Source organism: Dermacentor silvarum, chromosome 11 (genome assembly GCF_013339745.2).
Source record: "Dermacentor silvarum isolate Dsil-2018 chromosome 11, BIME_Dsil_1.4, whole genome shotgun sequence".
NCBI lineage: Eukaryota > Metazoa > Arthropoda > Arachnida > Ixodida > Ixodidae > Dermacentor > Dermacentor silvarum.
Genome location: NC_051164.1, coordinates 6,240,715 through 6,263,496, shown reverse-complemented (window position 1 = coordinate 6,263,496; position 22,782 = coordinate 6,240,715). Strand labels below are relative to the sequence as shown.

Sequence of the window (22,782 nt, the reverse complement as noted above, 5' to 3'; positions counted from 1 at the left end):
CTTTCTGTATGCAGCGCGCTTAACGCGTCTACAAATTCGACAGCTTTGAACACGTTTTATACATTAGCTCCACCCCACTTAAGGTTAGTTCATTTAGTATGGATACCAGGCCACCGAGACATCCATCTTGATGAAATAGCTGATTCTTTAGCACGAGCTTGTTTAAAAAGTCTGGCGATATTTGTGCTGCCGGCAATTGCGCATATCACTGCAACCAGATTAGGCAGTTTTCTTTTACCGAAGACAAGAAAAGCCTCGCATTAGCAAAATCTACAGATTTTATACATCTAAATTATTCGTGGAACCGTTAGTGGTGTCCTAACCGGCAATTCGAAGTAACATTTACACGGCTGCGTTGCCGTATTCCACAACTAAATTTTTACTTGTACAGATGTACACCAATTTGTACGCCAATTTTGGGCTGTCCAGAAAGCTCACGATGCTGCGCTGGAGCTTGGTCTCCCCATCCCGACGTGGGGGCGGCCCGCGGCTTCGTCGCCTCCCTGAGAGGGGGCAACGGAGCTCCTCAGGACCTTCATTAAAGTTCTTTGTCTGTCTGTCTGTCTGTCTGTCTGTCTGTCTGTCTGTCTGTCTGTCTGTCTGTCTGTCTGTCTGTCTGTCTGTCTGTCTGTCTGTCTGTCTGTCTGTCTGTCTGTCTGTCTGTCTGTCTGTCTGTCTGTCTGTCTGTCTGTCTGTCTGTCTGTCTGTCTGTCTGTCTGTCTGTCTGTCTGTCTGTCTGTCTGTCTGTCTGTCTGTCTGTCTGTCTGTCTGTCTGTCTGTCTGTCTGTCTGTCTGTCTGTCTGTCTGTCTGTCTGTCTGTACAGATGTGGTCTGGCGGCATCCGCATTATGCTATCTCTGCAATGAACCAGAATCCATCGATCACTTTTTATTATCGTGTCGGCGGTTTTATAATCATCGACAACGATGTTTGGAAATCCCACTTCGCAATCTAGGACTGCCGTTAAGCTGTCCAGTTATACTCTCGCTTAGAGCGACGGTGTTAGAATATAACCACAGGAACGTTTGCCGAGCCATTTTTAATTTTCTCTGTAGTAATATTTTCCCATTTTCCATGATTTATTTATTTATAATTCAATAAATTATAGATTTAGCAAATTCAAAACGTAAAGTCACAAAATCACAATTATATTATTAATAATACTATTATTCAAAATTTACGTCTATCCCTTACTGTATTTAATTTATTATTAAGTTCATATTACTATTCCTATCTAGGCAAGGCAGACTAACTTAGTATAGACTACTTAATGATTTTATTAACGGTTCATTTCTCATATTCAATTATTCATGTATTTTCCTTAAATTTTTATTATTTATTTGTAAACAAATTTATTTTAAATTTCGATCATAATACCACCCGATTCGTGGCCTATCCCCCACTGTGGGTTCTGCCATTGATTGAGGCATCATCATCATCATGCTGTTCCGGCTGTTGCACGCCTAAATAAACCCCCTTTCCCCGTGCTCGTAACAAATTGGTGGACATGCTGGGTAATCCCTCATAACCACGGTGCCTACGCTGCTACAACTTCTCCGAAGCCGTCGACTTGCTGGACTTCCGCCGTTCTCACCTGACATGCCTGAAGACGCCTGCCACCAGATTTCCGAAGGCTCTGACGCGGCTCCAAGGCCAGCACCTGGTTTTCCGTGGCAGTACTACAGGGTGCCACTCACTTTCGGAGGAAAGATGTCGACGAGTGGCGCATGAACTACTGAAGGGTAAGCCGTTCTAACGGTTGGAACTAGGCCGCACAATTGTCCAATATTGTGTTTTCCTTTACCGACACGGCGCTCATCTGGTATGAGAATCGCGAGGACATGCTCACTGTTGGGTCGTGCATGATACTCAGTGTGCTATCAATGGAGACATTACTCAGTCCCTGACCATCTTCATCCTCTTCCCTCAGGCGGCTCCCAGCAAGCGCCTTCTAATAGCGCTGCAGTCGGCCGCGATGCCTTATATAACATATCCCCTCTTGCAAAATAAATAAATACACACATGAATAAAATACAAAACAAGAAAAAAACTGCCAGCATTTCTACTGGGGTGGAGATGGAAGACCAGCGAAGCTGTACTATGGTGGGTGTGGTAATGTGGATAGTGGCGTGTGGCGGTGACAAGAAGAAGAGTGCTAATGGTGATTGCGAAGGAAGATGACGTGCCATGGACAAGGAAGTGGCGTGAGAGCGCGCAGAGCGCGAGAGCGAGCGATAGCCTCGAACGTCAGCTCACAGAACGGCGGTGCAAGGCTCGGGTACCGGCGACCGGGTGTCCTGCTACCATGCGGACCCGGTCGGAGATACAGCTCGTGGCTGGGCTCTCCTGCGTGCCAGCGGTCTGCTGTTTTAGCGGCCTGGTGCAGTGCTTCATGCTGGGGACCCGGACGCCTGAGCTACCTGCCTGCTGAGCGAGCCCTATGACTGGCGACCGGGTGTCCTGCTACCGTGCGGACCTGATCGGAGATCCTGCTCGTGGCTGAGCTCTCCTGTGCACCAGCGACCGGCTGTAATAGCGGCCTGGTGCAGTGCTTTCGACTGCACCAGGCAGAAGGAAGCCGCGCGCCTGAGCTACCTGTCTGCCGACCGATCCCGACGTTCTAGCGGCCGAGGCGTTAGGCCAGGCGTTACGGACCAGCTACAGCAGTGGCCTGGTGTTCTGCAGGCCTGCTGTTCCCCTGCTTCCACGTCGCGACAAGGTGCGGCGTGATGATGATGGCGTAAGACGTGGCCATTGCAAGCAACATACCAGCTGTCTTCAAGTGTCAGAAGACGCAGCGACGCACTACGCAACAACCGCCATGGTCACCACAACGACAACACACACCGGCGAGTCGTGATGCATGAGTGCTAGGCACATCCTTATATAGAAGGACAAACGACTTCGCGAACTCCAGTCCGTGTGTATGTAAAGCGCCTGTATCGTGTTAGCGTGTCTATAAAGTCTGTGTTTCGTGTAACAAGCTCCCGTCTGCCGTGTCATTATTAAAGGATCCTGGGCCCAATGGGAACAGCGAGCTTGTTTTCCATCACAATCTGGCGAGCCTGCCAGGATCCGCCAGTAATATCCTAAAAGCGGTGACCGGCATTCGGGTGTATACACGCAGCACTAGACGACCGATATGGATTTAGATAAGTTAGCCGCCACTGCAGCACAGTTAGGCTTGTCTGGCGCTGAACTTCGCGAGTGGATGGAAAGAGAACAGGCCAGGCAGCGGGACGAATGAGCAGCTGAGCGTGAAGCAGCAAAACAAGCAGCAGAAAGTCAGCGGTTAGCCGACAAAAGACAGCTACAAATCTTGCAGCTGAAGCTCAAGCTGCAAGAAGGAGCGCAGAGCCAGACATCTGCCCAAACCGCGCCCGTAACGTCGCCAAACCTACCCTGCTTCAATACCCAGAAGTTACTCCCGCAATTCGATGAATGACGCGACGACCTCCACGCGTATCTGCAGAGGTTTGAGCGCGTAGCCACTGGACAGGACTGGCCTAGTGATAAATGGGCTGTCGCCATAAGCATGTGCTTGACTGGTGAGGCATTAACTGTTATTGGGCGTATGACTGCTGCTGACTCCCTGGATTACGAAAAGGTGAAGAGGGTGCTTCTTCAACGCTTCAGATTTACAGCCCAAAAGTACAAAGAGAAATTCCGTAAAGTTCGACCAGAAGATGGCGAAACAGGAAAACAGTTTGCCGCACGGATCTAAAGCTACTTTGATAACTGGATCGCGATGTCTGACGTTTCTAAAAACGTTTGAAGACCTCCGGGATCACGTTATCGCTGAGCAGTTGCTGCCACCCCAAGCTTGCCATCTTCCTCAAGGAAAGAGAATGCAAAACCCTTACATCTCTTGCGGGCACAACAGACCGTTTCCTCGAAGCCCAGGGCATCAACAATATTGGGAGAGTAGCAGACAACGCCAAGAGGCTCAATCAACCCAGTGTTGTACCCCAGAACAAACAACAGCAAACTTGTTTTCTTTGCAACCGCAAAGCACATACGGCAAGTGATTGTCGAAGCGCTTCAAGAAAGGCTGAAAGTCATGCGGCCAGCTTGGGCACAAAACAGCTGGCTGCAAGTCTAAGCCTAAGGAGAAGCACGTATCTTGCTTCATAGCAGACAATGCGGGAAATCGCTAGCCGAATCTACGGAAGAAACATGCGCGACAATTCAATGCCGCAACACGATCGAGAAGCCGTGTTCTTAGTGGATACTATGCCAGTTGTAGAGGAACTAGTACTAGGAGATAGGTTCCCATGAACTGCAGGTAATTTAACGCGCACGTAATCACCAACGACGAAGTTGGGTTCCTTGGCACGGCATTTTTCATCGGTGTAACTCACTTCATTTGCTTGTTCTTGATGGACTCTCGCAATTGCTGTAGTGCCTTTGAAGGGTCCGTGCTGAAACATTTGTCAGGCAATTCCACAATGTCTAGTCTGGTTTGAGGTTGGCGTCCATGAAGAAGAAGAGCGGGCGCAACACCACAAGTCACATGAGGCGTACAGCTATATGTTTGCAGGTAATCAAGCATCGCTGTTCTTATATCACGGCGTTCTAACAGGGCCATTTGAATATATGATTTTAATACCATGTTAAATCTTTGAACCAAATCATTAGCTTGCGGGTAATACACAGAAGAGTTGTAATGCGTGATTCCGCGCTCTGTGAGAAATTTTTTCAGAATTCGCTGAAGAAAATTGTGGTCCATGATCGGATACGATACCACGTGGATATACTTCTCTGGCAAAAAATTCAAGTAGAAATTTTCTCACTGTAGACGTTGTCGCGTGTCGTTGATTATGTGGTCTGGCGGCATCCGCATTATGCTATCTCTGCAATGAACCAGAATCCATCGATCACTTTTTATTATCGTGTAGGCGGTTTTATAATCATCGACAACGATGTTTGGAAATCCCACTTCGCAATCTAGGACTGCCGTTAAGCTGTCCAGTTATACTCTCGCTTAGAGCGACGACAGTCAATAAATGTAATGGCAAACGGCAGTCGGCTGAAGCTTGCGTGAAAGGTCCCACAATGTCGATAGCAACTTTTTCCCAGGCTTTCTCGGGAAGAGTGACGGGCTGCATAGGAACTGCAGATGCACGCGCGGATTTGTCGCATGACTGGCAAGTTACACATGTGCGCACAAGTTCTTCAATGTGATTGTCCATGCGTGGCCACCAATACGGCTCTCTAAGACGAGCTTTGGTGCGACAAATTCCTGGGTGTGACTCATGAGCCAGATCCATAAGACGGCGTATTAAAGTTGGAGGCACGATAATCCTGTCACCCCGGCACAGAATGTCGATAACAACAGAGTTCAGATCGCACGTGAAAGTAAGGTAGCAGCTCTTTTGACAAGGATTTCTTGTCAGGCCAAGGAATAGTGGTAAACTGCTTAACTTGAGACATAGCCTGATCGGCGGCACAGCTTCTTGAAGATGGTAACTACTGTGGACAGAAGACATATATAAATTCTTCTTCGGGTGCATCGCGGATGAAACTCTCTAGGGGCAGCCGGGAGAGTGCGTCAGCCACGACGTTTTCGCTACCCTTCCTGTACTCCATGATGTAGCACATCAACCATGATGACCAACGCGCAATCCTTGACCTCTGCCTTTCGTTGAAAGGAGCGTAACCAAAGCAGCGCGGTCTGTGCGCAAACCGAAAGGTCGGCCCCACAGGCAAACTTGCCAGTGCTCGCAGGCCCAGACGCAGGCAAGGGCCTCACGTTCACCGACTGAGTACTTCCGTTCATGCGGTTGCAGAGCACGTGAGGCGAACGCGACAGCTTGCAGTGATGTTCCGTTATCCTGCTGCAGTACAGCACCTAATCAATACATCTTGTAACTGCAGCGCGCACACGAGAAACGAGGACAAAAAGGTGAAAGTGCGTCTGTCTGTCACTTTCACCTTTTTGTCCTCGTTTCTCGTGTGCGCGCTGCAGTTACAAGATGAATAGATACCAACTCGCCCAACTTTCAGTACTTTTACCTAATCAATATCCTGAGGCATCAGTTGTAACGTACCTGAGGATCAAAAAGGTGAAGAACTTCGCAAGATGTTAACAAAGTTTTCAGCTGCTCCAAACCGCTTTGTGCTGCCGCAGTCCAAGCGAAAGGCGCATTTCATCGAAGCAAAGCGCGCATTGGCTCCACAACATCAGAAAAATGCGGGATGAACTTGGAGTAGAAGCCTGCAAGTCCCGGCAGCGAGCGAAGTTCATTGACATTTGTATGTGATGGTGCCTTGGTTATCGCCTCGATAGATGACATCAGTGGGAATAACCCTTGGCGCTGACAACATGACCTAGGAAAGTCAACTCTGCGACGTCAAAAATACATTTATGGTTGAACCTGACGCCACCATCAGAGAGCCGTTTCAAAGCAGCGCGCAAATTGACCAAGGGATCCTCTCGAGAGCGTCCATACACGATTATGTCGTCAATGTAATACAATACGCATCTGCATCCTTTGAGATGTATCCGTCATCTTCTGAAACGCTGACGGTGCAAATGCCAGTTCGAAGGAAACCCTCTTGGAGCGGAATAGTCCGTCGTGCGTTATAAATGTCGTAAGATCACGACTTTCTGGACTTAGTGGTAACTGATATATGGTAGCTAAATCTGGCTCGGAGAATCGCTGTGCACTTGCCAAGCTTTTCAAAGGTTCCTCAGTTTGTGGCTAGGGAAAACTGTCCCCCACTATAGCTTTGTTTGGCTCTCGTTGGTCTACGCGCATTAGAGCACTGCACGGGCTCGGGCTTACCCGAAAGCCCGGGCCCGACCCGGCCCGTGGGCCGGGCCGGGCCGGGTAGGGCAGTTTTGTCACGGGCTCGGGCCGGGCTCGGGCACGGCATGTGCTTTTTGACCCGGGCTCGGGCCGGGCTCGGGTATTTTGACGCGGGCCCGGGCCGGGCTCGGGACTTTCTGGTGGTGTGCATATAAGGTGCAGCGAGTTATCCTCGCGCGTATCGACTCTGAAAAACCTGTTGCGCCGGCGCAGCTGGAAGCTACCAGTGCTACTCCTGAGTACTTTCCTTTTCTTCTTCCGTCGTATTTTGCGCTGTTGGAACAGAATGTAAGTCCAGAAAGACCGAAGTCGCCTCAAACCAAAAATGTCATTGTATTGCTTACCTAATCAGTGTAATTAATGCTTTTAGCGCGGTGCAAGCGCGTGCGCTGACTTGCTGATTCTTCAAAGACGAATTGGTAAAACGATGACTGGTAAGATAAGATAATTCGTCACGCGGCTGAAATATGGCACTGCGTCCATCCATGAGTGCACGCATGTTCTCAACCGGCCGCCTAGCAGCAGCGCATTACGCTGCACCATGGAGGAACGAGAAGTATTCTTTCTCCATTTACTGCATCCATGCGCTGCGCTCACGACCAGTCGTGGCTGTGCTTCGGCTATAGTGCACTAGAATACGGTTGAGTGGGACGAGCGGCTAGGGCGGCGCATGCTTTGCAGTAAGGCGCCCGATGTGGAAAAATACTGTGGCGGCGCTGCGATAGACGTGAATTGGTCCGCATCAAGGTCGCGCCTTTGGAAACTGCTGGCGATACTGCTTGGCAGGGTCATTCGTGTACTACTTCTCGCGCTGGTATTTGTGTTCAGACCACTCAAATGGTGTTCATAATTGCATATGACAGGTATTTATGCCTTAAAAATAAATTTCCTTCATTCTCTTCTTTATTTTATTTTTTAAAATGCCGCTTGGTGATCTTTTCCGGTCTCGGGCCGGGCTCGGGCCTAAAGTAAACGGGTGGCGGGCCGGGCCGGGCGGGTAACGTAGAATATTTCTGGGCCCGGGCCGGGCCCGGGTCTCGCCATAAAACTTTTGGTTGGGCTCGGGCAGGTAGCCCAACGTAAAAGCGGGCCCGGGCCGGGCCCGGGCTGAAAATATCGGCCCGTGCAGTGCTCTAACGCGCATGCGAATCGAGCCATCCTTCTTTCTGGCTACGACAATTGGTGAGACCCACTCTGAAGAGTCGACGCGCTCAGTGATGTCCTGCGCTTCTAATTTCCGTACTTCTGCCGAGTCTTGCTCACGAATGACGAGTGGTAGTCGTCTCAGCTTGCTGGCCACTGGTTGAACAGACGCGCGAACTTGTGAGTTAAACCTTTGACCTCGCTGTTTATCAAACAAGTGCTGGAACTCGGAACGTAATTACCCGCCGGGGTGGCTCAGTCAGCTAAGGCGTTGCGCTGCTGAGCCCGAGGTCGCGGGATCGAATCCCGGCCACGGCGGCCGCATTTCGATGGAGGCGAAATGCAAAAACGCCCGTGTGCTTGCGTTGTAGTGCACGTTAAAGAACCCCAGGTGGTCAAAATTAATCCGGAGCCCTCCACTACGGCGTGCCTCATAATCAGAATTGGTTTTGGCACGTAAAACCCCAGAAGAAGAAGAACGGAACGTAATTCAGGAGGTAGCACAGGAGTTTCTTGTGTCATTAGCAGACACCTGAGCGGTGACCCTTGAATCTTCATATCCAGAGCCGCAAAGCCATATAAACCAAGAATGGTTGTTCCTTCAGGCACAACGTACAGAACAGAAGTGCATCGGTCATGAAATGTAGGTAGAGCAATGAAACATCCTTTTATAGGAATTGCTGACTTAGAATAATCGAGGATCTGGACGGATGTTGATGACAGAGGAAATGCAGTAGCAAAATGACGTCGGTAAAGTTCTTCGGCTAGGATTGGAACCGATGATCCAGTGTTAATCAGGAACGACACAGAAATTCCTTCAATTTCCAATACTGCATAAGTTCCTTTCTTACGGCTCCAGATGTGAAAAACACATGTGATCGTACGGGTAAGCTGTATCTTTGTCGTCTTCCTCGACATTCTGAACTTTTTTCTCAGACTTTCGGAGAGACTTGCAATCCTTTTCCAAATGGCCAATCTTTTCATATTTACGACACTTATGTGTCTTAGCTTTGAAGAGAGGGCTATTCGCAAGATGGTCCAAAGAACCACAATGATAGCATTCTTGCTTTTGCAACGGTCGAAGACTTTCAATTTGCGTCTTATAGCATGTGCACGTGCCACAGTGCTTTTCTCTCCTATTTAAAGTGTTTGTGTCTTTAACGTGATGCACATGGGAGCTTTTCGTCCAGGAGCTCAGAGCATGCTTTGGAGACTCCAGTGCAAAAAAGAAACGCGCTGAACAGACACTTTCGCAAAGGGCTCAGGTTCCCGGAGAGACCATGTTCGACTTATATTGAAGTGCTGAAACTGTGTAAAATAGTGAACTATTTAATGTCCGAAGATGGAAAGTTGTTGATGACATTTGTTGAAAGGAGTAGCCGAAGGCGTCTACAACTTTTTGATCGGCGAAGAAAGCTTGGATTCCGTGTCTGACGTCATTCGCCACTGCAGCACCTTTGAGACGCTGAAGATGAGACAGATTATACCGAAGTTTGGTAGCTTGGCTAGTGTCACAGTGGTGGCAAGTGTAGACACGAGCTTCTGTGTTGACCTTCAATCAACAATACGGCAGATTGTTCGCGATGTTTCTCCATCGAGAATAGATGTGCCGTCGCACATCCGGGATCACTTGTGCGTACTCACCGCACGAGATGAGGAACACAGCCGTTTCGACCGCATGGCAACCGACGGTTCATGCAGCGACCATTGAGCGTAGGTCTACCCTACAGACGAGAGGGCCAATGAGCTATCAGGATCATGACTACGGCCAACGCCCTCGACACACGCAGCCCTCCCGCTGGCCGACGCCTATTTTCTGTATAGCAACCGGCACGGGACACGTACTAGACAGCTGTCAGCACCACCGTTTTAGGGGCGAAGCACCTTAGGGTCGAGGCTTGTCCGTCCGTCCACGTTGTCCGTGCTCACAGCCAACGTTGGCCGCGCCGTAGCCATAGCAACCAGGAGGGCGGAAGAGGGCGGCGCGGCGCATGCGCACGCGCCGCCCTCTAGACACCTAGTGATAATGGGCGGAGTGATTGACGTACTGAACGGACGAGGAGCAGGAATCACAAAGCAAATAGCCAAAGGGGTCACCGACCTGCGGAATATTTCAAAAGAAGTACAAATCGCGGTGTGCACGGTGCCAGAGGTTGAAAGGCAGGGTTATAAAATTGAAAGGGCAGTTCTTGCAGTAAACAGGGAAATTTGGACTCTAGCTAAAGCAATGAATTTTACAGTCATTGACATCAACCGAGAAGTGCACCGAGCAGGCTGCGAAGGCGCTTTTGTGCGTGACGGGATACATTTTAGTGAAAGTGTAGCAATACCGGTCGGAAGTCGATTCGCGGCACGAGCTGTAGCTTTTTTAGGCGGGCCCCAGGCAATCAGGAAGCAGGATTGAGTATTGGACATAGCGAAACACCAGTAAAGGGCAGAATTAGGTGACCAGGAGTCAGGAAAAGACGCAGAAAGGATAAGAATAGAGAAGGTAAAATTTGCTACATTAACATGCAGGGTGGTCGTAAGCAGGAAAAATGGCTGGAAATTCAAACGCAACTGAATGATGAAGCGATTAGCGTGTACGCCTTGACCGAAACGCATCTACGAGATTTGGAGCAGCCGCCTGTTATTGACAACTTTGTATGGGAAGGGTGCAACAGAATGACCGGGTCAAGGAAAGGCGGAGGCGTAGGCGTACTAATTAGGCGAGGTCTGAAGTGGCGAAGGGTAAACGAGACATGTAAAGAGCATTTATGGATTAGTGGTACATGGCAAGGTAAAAAGACGTGGCTGGGAGTAGCTTACCTATGGACAGGTAGTGATAGCAGGGAAAAAAATAAGGAATTGGTCGATTGCATTAGAAGCGATATTAATGAGTTCAGTAACTCGGGCCAGGTGATATTAGTGGGAGATATGAACGCGCACATGGACGATTTAGACGGATATACTGATTACAACGGCTCTCTAGTGCTGAATTTGTGTGATGAACAGAACCTTATAGTAGTTAACAGGGAGAATAAGTGTCATGGACAGGTAACGTGGCAATGCGGAAACAGGCAGTCATGTATCGACTACGCCTTAGTCTCAGAAATGGTCTACGAACAACTGGAACAAATGATAATAGACGAAAATAGAAAAAATAGCCTGGGAAGCGATCATAGACGTTTAGCATTAACGTTTGGGAGAGATACCAGCGCAGAACATGAACCAATAGCCTCAGAGTTTTTAAAAATGAATGACGAGCAAATAACAGAGATCGCAAACAACATAGAGAAGAAAATTGAGGCTTTTCCTACAGCAGTCTGGGAATATAAGGAACTGGTGGAGGTTATGCAGCATGAAATAAGGCGGACACGGCAATACAATTGTTGGATTGGAAAGAGGAAACCACGTAAGTGGTGGAACAAGGAAATTAAACAAGCTATAGAAGAACGTAAAGAGGCATCTAGGGTTCATCGAGAAGCCAAAAAGTTGGGATTACAAGAAGAAGAGATGCTCCTTAGATGGAATACATACAGAGAAAAGAAAAGGGTTGCGAGTGAGCTCGTGCAAGAGAAAATTAAATGCGCAAGTGAACGTTGGGTGCATAACATTCACAAAAGAGACAAAGGCGCCCCAAAAATATTCTGGAACCATATAAAAGCACTCGGAGCTCCAACTAGAAACTCGCAAACGGCTATAAGGGATGAAGACGGTAACATCTATGAAGGCGATGATGCGCTGCGGTACATCACAGACGTTATCAGGCATAACTTCGGTACGAGAAAAAGTGTAGTTCATACAACAGATCCAGCAACAACAGAGAGGCTTGAGAGATCAAAATTCAGCATAGAAAGCTTCTATTGGAAAAAGGCAGCAGATAATGTCCCTAACAACACGGCAGCAGGACCCGATGAAATCCCAATACAGCTAATCAAAAACCTCGGTCCAAAAAGCAAGGCACTGCTGACTAATGCCATAGAGCAAGTGATTAGAACAAAGAATATTCCCGTTGGATGGCGTGAAAGCAAGATGAATCTCATCTACAAAGGCAAAGGAGATAAGGATAAGACGAGCTCGTACAGGCCAGTTACAGTAACGTCGGTGATATATAGAATGGCAATGCAAGCCATAAAATTAGAACTGTCGAAGTGAGTGGAGAAAAACGGTGTATTGGGGGAACTACAGAATGGGTTCAGGCCAGGCAGACGCTTAGAAGACAATATGTTTGTACTAACTCAGTGCATAGAGATTTCAGTAGCTCAGAAAAGACCTTTATGGGTAGCATTTCTAGATATTAAAGGAGCTTATGACAACGTAGACAGGGAATTGTTGTGGGATATTCTTCAATACGAAGGCATAGATGACGATTTCGTAGAGCTGCTGAGGGAGATATATCGAGACAACCAAGTACAAGTGGCATGGGAAGGCCGAAAAGGAAATGAAATGGTGGGAATTCACCAAGGATTGAAGCAAGGATGCCCTCTGTCACCATTGTTGTTCACGCTTTACGTCAAGGGCATAGAAAGACGACTGGAAAACAGCGAATTAGGTTTTGATTTATCCTACATGCGTAATGGACAAATGGTGCAACAGAAGGTCCCTGGATTGATGTACGCAGACGACATTGTGCTACTAGCGGACAATAAAAAAGATTTACAGATACTTGCGAATATCTGTGGGAACGCAGCGACAAATCTAGGCCTTAAGTTTAGCACAGAGAAATCAGGGATTATGATCTTTAATGAACACACGAGTAACTTCGTGGTGTCAATTCAACAGCAAGTAATACCCATAGTGAAGCAATATAAGTACCTCGGCGTACACATAAACGAAGGAAAGAATTACTCAAGCAACCACCAAGATAATCTGAAAATAAAGGGGAAGCGGAATGCAGCATTAATGAAACACAGAGCACTGTGGGGCCACAATAAGTATGAGGTGGTGCGTGGAATCTGGAAAGGAGTAATGGTGCCAGCGCTAACATTCGCAAATGCCATTATATGCTTAAAATCGGATATATTGGCGGGTTTAGAAGTTAACCAAAGATCAGTAGGCCGGTTGGCTTTGGGAGCACACGGTAATACGACAAATGAGGCAGTGCATGGAGACATGGGTTGGGCCTCTTTTGAAGTCAGAGAAGCACAAAGCAAAATTAGTTTTGAAGAAAGGCTCAGGAACATGGATGAAAATAAATGGGCGGCTAAAGTGCACAAGTATCTCTACATGAAAAGCGTGGACACAGAATGGAGGAAGAGGTCAAGGAAGTTGGCAACCAAGTACAGGATAATCGAAACTGTAAATAGACAACCAGGGGTCATCAGAAAGAAAGTGAGAGAAATAGAGACCGTGAATTGGATGCAAAGAATGGAAACGAAAAGGACAATGGAGATTTACAAGAATGAGAAGAAAGAAATTAGAAGGGAAAATCTGTACGATAACACAAAGGGCAGTGCCTTGCTATTTGAGGCTCGAGCCGGTTGCCTAAGGACGAAAACATATCGGAACAAATATTCGGAACTAGATGAGACATGTGTATGCTGCAGTAAAGATCCAGAGACCACTCAGCACATCCTAATGGAATGCGACGGGATCCACCCAGCGAGAACTGTAGGTAACGTGCAACTCCCAGAAGCGCTTGGGTTTAAAGTGGAAGGAAACATAAACAGATCAGCCGTAGAGATCAGCAAGAGATGATTAGAGTACTGGTGGAAAAAAAGCAGGGAAAAGATGGATACGACCTGATCTCCTAAAATCATAGGCAGCGGTACAAGAAAAATTTTTGAAAAATGTATACAAAAATGCGAGATAAAGAACATGTGTAGTATGCCTGATTAAATCAAGCAGGCTAGGTGACTATTTGTCGCCACCCCGTTTCAAAGGGGATGCCAATAAATCATCATCATCATCATCAACGCGGTCTCCTCCTCGCCAGCTCCTAGCTCACTTCCCGACCCCCGCTTCTCTCCCACTTCCGGTTAAAGAAGTGGGAGAGAAGCACGCGGAACCGGAGGCAACACTCCAATTGCTAGTAGATACAGCGTTTGACCGCTGAGGCAACGCTGCGCCGCTCGCGCTTACCGCGTTGCTAGGTGGTTTCTTTCGCCGAGGGCGCTCGAATGCAATCACATGGTTCGTATGAATGCAACCCTTGAAAGCGTGGCTGTATGGCTGAAGACGACGAAGAAGAAGAAGCCGCTTCGAACGGCCGTGTTTAAAATGTGCTCTGCTGGAAACAGCGCATCGGCCCTAGGCCGAGGATCCCTTTGCAACGTCTACCGTTACCGGTAATTACAAGATCGTTCTTCCTCGTTTGCCATCGGGAAATACCGTTCTCAACTCGGTGTTCCTACATGCGGACCTTGCTGGTCGGCCGTTCCGCGCCCCGGATTTTCGTGATGCCCTGCTCTCGGTGCTCGATACCAAGGACATTCTCGGAGCAGGCCAGTATCAGATGAGCCATCTGTGGTTCGTCACCTGTGCCAACAGCCTTTCCAAGCAGAAGCTCGTCGATAAAGGTGAGCTACTAGTGAAAGGACTGAAGTGCCTTGTCATCGACCCTGAAAGCCGGAACATCAAAATGAAGCTTCTGTGGCTTCCTCCTCACCTAGAACAGAAGCGTATTATTGAAGCATTGGAACCATATGGCATGGTGCAATCAATAAACAGAGAAATGTGGCGTTGCGAGGGCATGGAGAGTTGGCAGATGACAAATCGCGATGTGGAATTCACGCTCAAAGAAGGCCTCTCTACCAGTTCCCTCCCTCATCTTCTGACGATCTTCGGACATCAGTGCTTAATTTTGATTCCCGGACGACCTCCCTTGTGCCCTCGATGCAACAGAGTAGGGCATATAAGAAGACAGTGCATAACACCACGCTGCGCGAAGTGCCACCGTTACCCAGCTAGCACAAAAGCGATAGAAAAGTGCTTCCATACCGATTCGCCAAGACTAAATGAACGTCTGAAAGACGCACTAAAAAATCCGTGCAGCCCGTTTAGAAGGTGATAAACGGTCGTATATCGTTGCTAATGTCCGGCGGATATGACTATTGCAAGAAGTTCTAGAATCCTGCTTAAAGTAGTTTCGAAAAATCCTGTCTTGAAATGGGATTTTGCAAGACCATTAGAAGCATTTAAAAAATACAGATTGAATCCTGCTACAATCAGGATTTTGACATCCGTTTTCTTTCACCCTCCCCTCTAGCGCCCCCCTCGTCTCCCTTTCCTTCCCTCTCCCCATGCCCGTGCGGCGTTTCGCCGGCCTGTGGCATGCAGGTTTGCGCTTGTGCAATACACGAAACACATAAAGCAATAACATTTTTTATTGCAAGTAAACACGACTAGACAAGCTAGCAATCAACATTAAATGAGTGCCTCCGAGTAACGTCCATTACAGGTATCGACCTTGATAAACCTGGTTTCGAACAGGCTGCTGGGCTGTAGCTCCTTAATTCAGCAGGTCTTCTTACTGCAAAAACATTAGGCATGTGTAAAACGTATGTTAATTGAAGCACACTTTTCTTAGTGAACGTATAGTTTTTCAATGCACTGGCAATAAGCACTGCAATATATCTTGGCAATGGGCAGCACTACAATATATTGGTCCAAGCACACAGTTTTCGAGCATTCCACCTTTAACATGGTTCTAACATTAACCGATCACAAGTGAAATTCCCTTCTGTTGCCTTGAAGACACACTTTACATCTAACTGAAGGTGTTGCATGTACAATCGCCAACCAGTGTAAGTGTGGGCTATTTTGCTAGCTTTCAGGAGGCTGTTCTCTTGACTAGTTGGCGACTGGTAGATGACAGCAGCCTCCTAAACATGTGCGAAGTAGGTGCCAATTAGCATTCAAAGAAAGGAATAGATAATGCATTTCTGATAATGTTGTACGAGAAAAGAGGTAAGTGCGGCTCTGCAAAGGCACAGCTTCAGTGTGACAGCATTGTTACACCACCCCAATTTTATTTGCCACAGATCACATAGCCAATTCAGAAATGGCGCAGGCTTGAGTATATACCTAAACACCAGTCTATCAAACACATCGCATACTTCAAATTGAGCAAATATATTGCGATTCCTTAAAAAATAAAAGACAGCAGACGAGTGCAACCTTGAGTAACAGCGACTATTTGCAGTACGGCTGCTTCAAGCATATACAGTAAGAACTTCAGTTGCTTGTAATTAAACCATTAAAATGTTGCACGCCTATGACTTGCCTGTTTGAGAACCTCCACACAATAAATAACATTGCCAAGCACTTGTAAAGAATTTTTTTTACAAAAACAGTGAGTCATCCACACACAAGGTGGGAACATAAGCCGTAATTTTCCACCCAGTTTCACTAACTTTGACCTTGGTGACATTTATAGTTACGCAATGGGTTAAAGGTTAAGCTCGTGCAGTTTATAAATCAAATGTGATCTAGAATGCTTGCATATGCAATTTATTGCTTACACCGAAATGTGCCCACACACTAAAACCCACACATGGCGCGCGGCGACGATTTCATCGCCGTTGCACTTTATACGGAATATCACGGCGACGACGACGGCGGCAAAAATGCGCTTGGAGTGCCCATATAATTTCTATCGCAATAAAAGAAAAAGAACCGCGGCGTAAATTTCTCTCTCTCAAATGGCAAGGTCGCCGTTACGTCGTCGCGCCGTAACACGCGTGTTCGAGTCGATGTCTCAACGCTGCGGCTGCGACGCCGAGGGAAGCAACGACGGAGGCCCAGTCCGGCCAACGCTCGCTTCAACGGCAGGAAAAGAAAGGGAGAGGGTTAAGCTGGCGCCGGGCCGGCGGCGGGCGCGCACGGAGACAGTCGAAGGTGGGGGAGCTACGAGGGAGTTGAGAGGGAGAGTGAGGGAAGCCACCGAAGCGACGGGGTCACCTCTGCTGAAGCCAAATCAGCTTACCTGACGCCCTCCTCCCTCACCTTCGACATGTCCGCGCGCTCCCGGCGCCGCCGTGCTGGCGCCGCCCGCTCCCTACAGCATCGTTTTCTGCGAGCGTTGGCCGACGTGGGCAGTCTCGTGGCCCCTACTCGCCATCTGCTTGCGCGCCGTGATATATAATGACTCCATTCGTACGTCGTGCTGTGGTGCACGAATACTTCAGAAATAAGTCCTTCCTTTAATTCGAACAAACTTTCGGGCTCCTTCGAGTTCGAATTATCGAGATACGACTGTATATGTGTCACGCTGAAAATTTAATTTGTACGACTTTAATATGAAATAACAATTACCTGGGTTCTTGGAGTTCAGGAGTTTCGTGGTGGCCCTTTGGGCGGCGGCGTTTTCGTCTGCCCCTTTCGGCACCTGTAGAGGGTACATGATCGGTGTCTTCACCCTCACGCGCCTTCTCTCTTGCACGTAGGTATGTGCCTGCATACTGGGTTACAAAAAAAAAAAAACTCTTTATTGTTATGCTGATAAACTCGGAGTATCTATGTTTATAATGTAACAGCAGTGCCTATTACAACTGTATATTCGAATTTTTCTTTTTTTAACAGAATTTTGTTACTGCACAGACTTGCAAAAAGAAAACGCCAGTGCGACCTCAAAATTTATTTGTTGCATGACTGAAGCCAAAAAATGTTAGGTATCCTAAAACAAGATGCTGTAAATAGCTACACTGTCGGATTATGTTACAAAAAACAAGGCAACAGTGCACTACATAGAGGGTGTTTCATTTAACTTTAGCCATACTAAAAATATGCAAGTGCCACGTACCAGGACAGAACCAAGGTAATGTTGGAGATACTCAGATTATTCTTTGCATTCCGCCTAGTTAGATAATTAGTTCTAATTAATTGATTAACTTCTCACTTACTATAGTTACATGAAAAGTGTCAATGAGAAGATTGTAAAGCAACATGAGAAACCCCTGATACCGCTTTCTGTTTCTCAATATGAGCTACATAAAGTGTTTTTCCAAGTGTGAAACATGCCTGCCAATACACGCAAACTGCCTCGAGCGGCCAGTCGTTCGGCAATTTTGCGTGTATTCGCGGGCATCTTTCACGCTCGGAAAAACACACGAGTGATCTCGCACAAGAGCGTTGACGGAAGAATTCTGTGGCTACGCGAAGATCGTAGCACGTCTCATCTTTCTGCGCCAAACGGGAATGTCATCGTCATCCTAACGATCAATGGTCAACGAAACGTCACAGAGGTAATTTTAGACACCTTTGGCAAACCTGAATACGCACACAATAAAAGAAACGTACGCAGACGTAAACATGCCTCTTAAACAGTATTAGAGATTCCAGTTCAAATCAAGGCGCTTTCATTGCGAAACTTCATTACCGCCTAAAACTTCCACCTAAAACTCCCGCCCGAAAACCGTAAATAATTAAACACGACAGGTGTCAAAGTGGCAGTGACTACTTACGTGAGCAAAGAAGATGTGGAAGGCTGTCTGGCGCTCCGCAGTTCATGAACGAATACGCGTCAGGAACTTAACGGCTGGTCCTGACAAAAATAACGGTGAATGTAACGGCGGGTTCAAAAGTTACGCAATCTGGAGGGAAGCTGCGCGGAGAGCGCAGTCAGCTCGGCTGCTCAGACTGCATCAGTGCATCGGCGCAAGCGATGACGCCGATGAGCCGTCACGCCACTCCTCGCTTTGTCAGGTAGCCGCTATGATACGTCGCGGCGCTGCATCCTCTTGCGACACACGCTGGTGCAATGCAGAAAAATACTCAGTGTGGCTTCGTACTCGGTACCTGAAGCACAGAAATGCTAGCTAATTTAACTAAGAAAATACAAAATGCGGCTGCTACCACAATGCTAGCCCCACCTTACAAAGATAATTTGAAATAACAAAAGTCGAACTTTTTAATGCCTCATTCTCGGCACTTTGCGGTAGGTAGGTAGGTTCCTAACTCGCTTTATAATACAAAAAAGTGATGTGCAACCTGTAATGGAATCGAACCTCTGCCGTGGGGCACAGCCGCTGGTTCTCTAGCAACTAGACTACGGTGTCTTTTTCTTCCTTTCGGTCAAAGTAAAACAGGTTAACCAAACAGACAAAACTAAAACTGCGACAAACAAAACATTTTACAGTTTGAACCGTTAGTCCAACTTGGCTGACATTGTCATTTAATATTCTCTGAGCGTTGTCAAGGGATCTACCCACGACAGGCACTCAGGAACACAGAAATCATGCGTTCTAAATTTTCCTTCAAAGAAAATTGGCAATATTTGCCAGGAGGGACAGATCGCGTTGAAGTGTATCGAGGACTGTTCAACATTGTCCTCGCGTCGATGACAAAATCAACGCCGAAAGTGGTGCTTTGTTTCCGGAGAAGTTCAGAAACTGCGACAAGCGGAATTCGGTGACTTGTGTAACCCACGATGCAAGCCATCCTTGAAATTCCAAACATTTACGTGGACAAAGACTTGCCTGATTTTCTACAGATTGTGATGCATAGTCCGAAGAACCTCTATTTTCGATGCCCGCGCTCATAGGAGGGTCGTTTTGTGGAATAAAATATTCTCTAGAAATGTCTTGCGTATGTGCTTCTTCATTTTCTCCTTTCAAGGCAAGGTCACTTTCGTGAAAACTGTCCTTGGATTGAGCATCCTCATGTGGCGAGGATACTTCACTAGAAGCATGGTTACTACTTTCATTAACCTACCATGATACTTATTGGACGGTACTCGTGGCAACACGACTGGCAGATATCGGTTCGTCATTAACTCTACGCCTCTTCTGACGGTCTGCAAGGTCAGCGTAACTTTTCTTCTTTATTGTGGACTTCATTATGAGCATAAAGAGCAAGCGGCTGCCCCTTCAGTGCTCACTCACCACAATACAAACACCCCCGCCTGGGTTGATTGCACTCTCTTCTAACAGGGCGTAGCAAAAGCAAAAACCAACGTCCGTTTTTCCCGCCAAAAAGCAGAACAAAGAAAACAACAAAAAAATCAATAATTGTAGGCTGCTAGAACAAGCGATTTTAAACGTCTTCTAAAATCCGCCTTATAGCAAGATTTTTCCATCCCAATTGAATCCTTCTCGATGTTGACTTCTTCAATCTAGATTTTTGACGGTCTAAGCGAAATATCCGTGAATAAGAATGATTATATCTCTTTTGTGCTAGCTGGGTATGGTCATAATGCAGAGGCATGCGTTGGCACGTATGCTGACAAGCTTCGTGGCAGTAAACCGGTGGACGATGACACCATGGTTAACCACCTCATGGATGTAAGTGAGGTCGTAGATGCCTCTGGCGAAGCGCCTGCTGAAGACCACCGGGCTGAGGAAGTGCAAGTATCGGCAGCTGCGGACACTGCTACAGCGAAGGTTACTGAAGAACGTACAGTGACCGACCGTGAAAAGGACCCTAGTGCAACGTGGGCCGAATCACCACCATTTCGGGACCAGCTTAATCCTGCCGAGGATACTGAAATGACTGAGACATCCAAGAAGCGTCCAGCCCCGGCAGATGATTTGGAGTGCTCTGGGAAAGAGCCGAAGGTCGCCGCGGCTAAGGCGAAGAAACCCCTCCATGGAGCCCCTGTGAGTGCAGATGCCGCTGCAGTTCAAGAAGTTCCTGCAGCTGCGACTCCTCAAGGGGGTGGGACAGGCAAAACAAAGGTAGTAGCACTACGTGTAGGCGCTGCGCCTCAGTAGTGGAATCATGGCGGGCGCCCTTCCCTTAACATTTGGAACACTGAATGTCCGTGGCTTACGTAGTAAGTGACGGCAGGGTCAGTTATTACACTTGTTGCGTAGCCGTGCGTTAGATGTTATTGTAATTCAGGAAACAAAAATCGAATCCGATGACGACACGGTGGCTGCTGTAGCTCCATTTCTTTCGGAGTATGAAGTATGTGTCAGCCACGCGATTGGTGTCTCTGGAGGATGCATGATATTTGTGAGGAAAACGCGGCAATGCAACCTGTTGGGACTGTGCACTGATAGGGAAGGGCGCCTTGTATGGTGTGATGTCAATATTGATAGTCATTTCTTTGTCTGTATGCGCCAAGTAAGGCACGTGACCGGGAGGACTACGCTCTCTCATTGACCGAGCACTTACGCAATGACCGTGTATTGGTTGTCTTAGGTGACTTTAATTGTGTGTGTAGTGGTCAGGATCGGTCGTCTACAAGGCATCGCCATGATACCAGCGTTGACGTTTTGAATGCCATGACATGTGACTATAAGCTTGTTGATGTAGGGGATCATGAAAAAGTCCCTTTTCGCTTCACGCATTTTCAAGATACATCTCATGCAAGGCTAGATCGGATTTATGTATCTTTACCTATCCTCACTGTAGCCGTATAGGCTACTATACGGCTACAGTGTGCACCCTTTGTTCTTCAGTGATCATTGTTTGGTGTCGGTTTGTTTTGGCAACCGGCAGTGTCAAAGTTCGCGGATGAATTGGGATCTATGGAAAATTAATGATCAGTTACTCTTACATAAGCCTTTTCCAAGCGCGTCCCGGAAATTCTGATTGACGTTTCAAGTCGTAGTTCTTTATCTGTCTTTGTGCAATGGGAGATATTCAAGCAAGAAGTTAAAATGATAACCATCGAAGAAGCTTCCATATTGTCTTTTGAGAAAAAAGGAAAATATAAAGAGTTGTGCAAGTTGCTAGATAAGCTGCACGAACTTGAATGCCTGCATCCTGGCAAGTACATTGAGGACATTTACAACGTTAAGGCACAAATGCAGACAATGGACACTGAGAGATACAGAGGTGCACTAGTACGAGCGCGTACTCGTCGGTATATGGAGCAACAGCCTTGTAGTCGTTCGCTTGGTGATGAGCGTCGGCATGCTCTGTCGAAGTAAGTTCTCGAGATAGAGTATTCCGGAGCGATTGTTAATGACCAGGATAGAATAATGAAAGCGTTCACGGATCATTACGAGAATATCTTTCAGTCTCACAAAGTAGTTTAGAGTGAAGCTGCAACGGAAAATTTTATTTCGTTGCTGCCACAGCTCAGTCAAGAAGAATGCGATGACGTTGATAGAGGCATAATTATCAAGGAAGTGGAAGCAACCATTGCTTCGCAAACTAAAGGCAAAACTCCTGGGCCTGATGGCCTGAGTGCGGAATTTTATCAGTGGGTCAAGGTGTTTATTGACAGGATTGAGAGGTCGAATTTTGCTCTATATTGGCTCCCTTTCTGCTTAAAGTGTATGAAGAAGCTTACAGGATTGGATACCTACCTGCCACGCTCTATCAAGGGCACACAGTACTTATCCCAAAAAGCAGTGATGCAACAAAATTGCAGAAGGTTGAGGGATATCGCCCCATGCATATCACTTTGCAACGTGAATTATAAAATATTTGGTAAGATATTAGCTAGTTGCCTTCAAGAAGTAATTCGATCATTGGTGGGAGACCATCAAACATGTGGCATTAGAGGAAGATCAATTCAGACAAATATCCACGTTGCACGGTCTGTGCTAGAGTGTGTGACAGAAAGTGTGGGTCAGGTTGCAATAGTTAAGGTTGATTTGGCAAAAGCGTTTGATAAAGTTAATCACTGCTTCTTGTTTAGTGTTTTAGAGCACATAAACATTGGATCTCTTCTTTTTAAAGGCATCTCCATGTGTTATGCTAATGGTACAACAAGGCTAATTGTTAATGGTTGTCTATCTGACTCTATCTACCTCAGGGCATCGGTAAGGCAAGTAAGCCCCTTGTCTCCTCTATTATTCGCTTTGTACTTGGAACCGCTTTGTGCACGAATTTTGAAGGATCATGCCTTTCACGGGTTCAAATTGTTATCCAATGAGGTCCGGGTACTAGCCTATGGAGATGACAAAGCCTTCTTCTGCGCTGACAAGAAAAGTGTGGAGACTGCCCTCGC

General features: G+C 47.2%; 1 protein-coding gene and 1 long non-coding RNA gene across 2 annotated transcripts; one reads left to right on the top strand and one right to left on the bottom strand.

Moving 5' to 3' along the window:
• Positions 1-1,599: 1,599 nt before the first annotated feature.
• LOC125941553 (uncharacterized) lies at positions 1,600-20,587 on the top strand. Its single transcript, XM_049659064.1, has 3 exons — positions 1,600-1,686; positions 14,191-14,833; positions 20,055-20,587. Exons 1-3 carry the CDS (start codon positions 1,600-1,602, stop codon positions 20,585-20,587), a joined length of 1,263 nt encoding a protein of 420 aa, XP_049515021.1.
• On the bottom strand, positions 15,277-18,551 carry LOC125941514 (uncharacterized). Its single transcript, XR_007464403.1, has 3 exons — positions 18,341-18,551; positions 17,193-17,331; positions 15,277-15,408 (listed from the first exon to the last, which is right to left on the bottom strand). It is a non-coding gene; the product is annotated as an uncharacterized LOC125941514 (long non-coding RNA).
• Positions 20,588-22,782: the final 2,195 nt, after the last annotated feature.

Coding starts and splice junctions, on each gene's coding strand:
- LOC125941553 (XM_049659064.1), top strand. CDS start 1,600: ATGCCTGAAGACGCCTGCCACCAGATTTCCGAAGGCTCTGACGCGGCT. Junction 1,687..14,190: donor TTCCGTGGCAGTACTACAGG/GTGCCACTCACT, acceptor CATCGGCCCTAG/GCCGAGGATCCCTTTGCAAC. Junction 14,834..20,054: donor ACGCTGCGCGAAGTGCCACC/GTTACCCAGCTA, acceptor CTTTTGTGCTAG/CTGGGTATGGTCATAATGCA.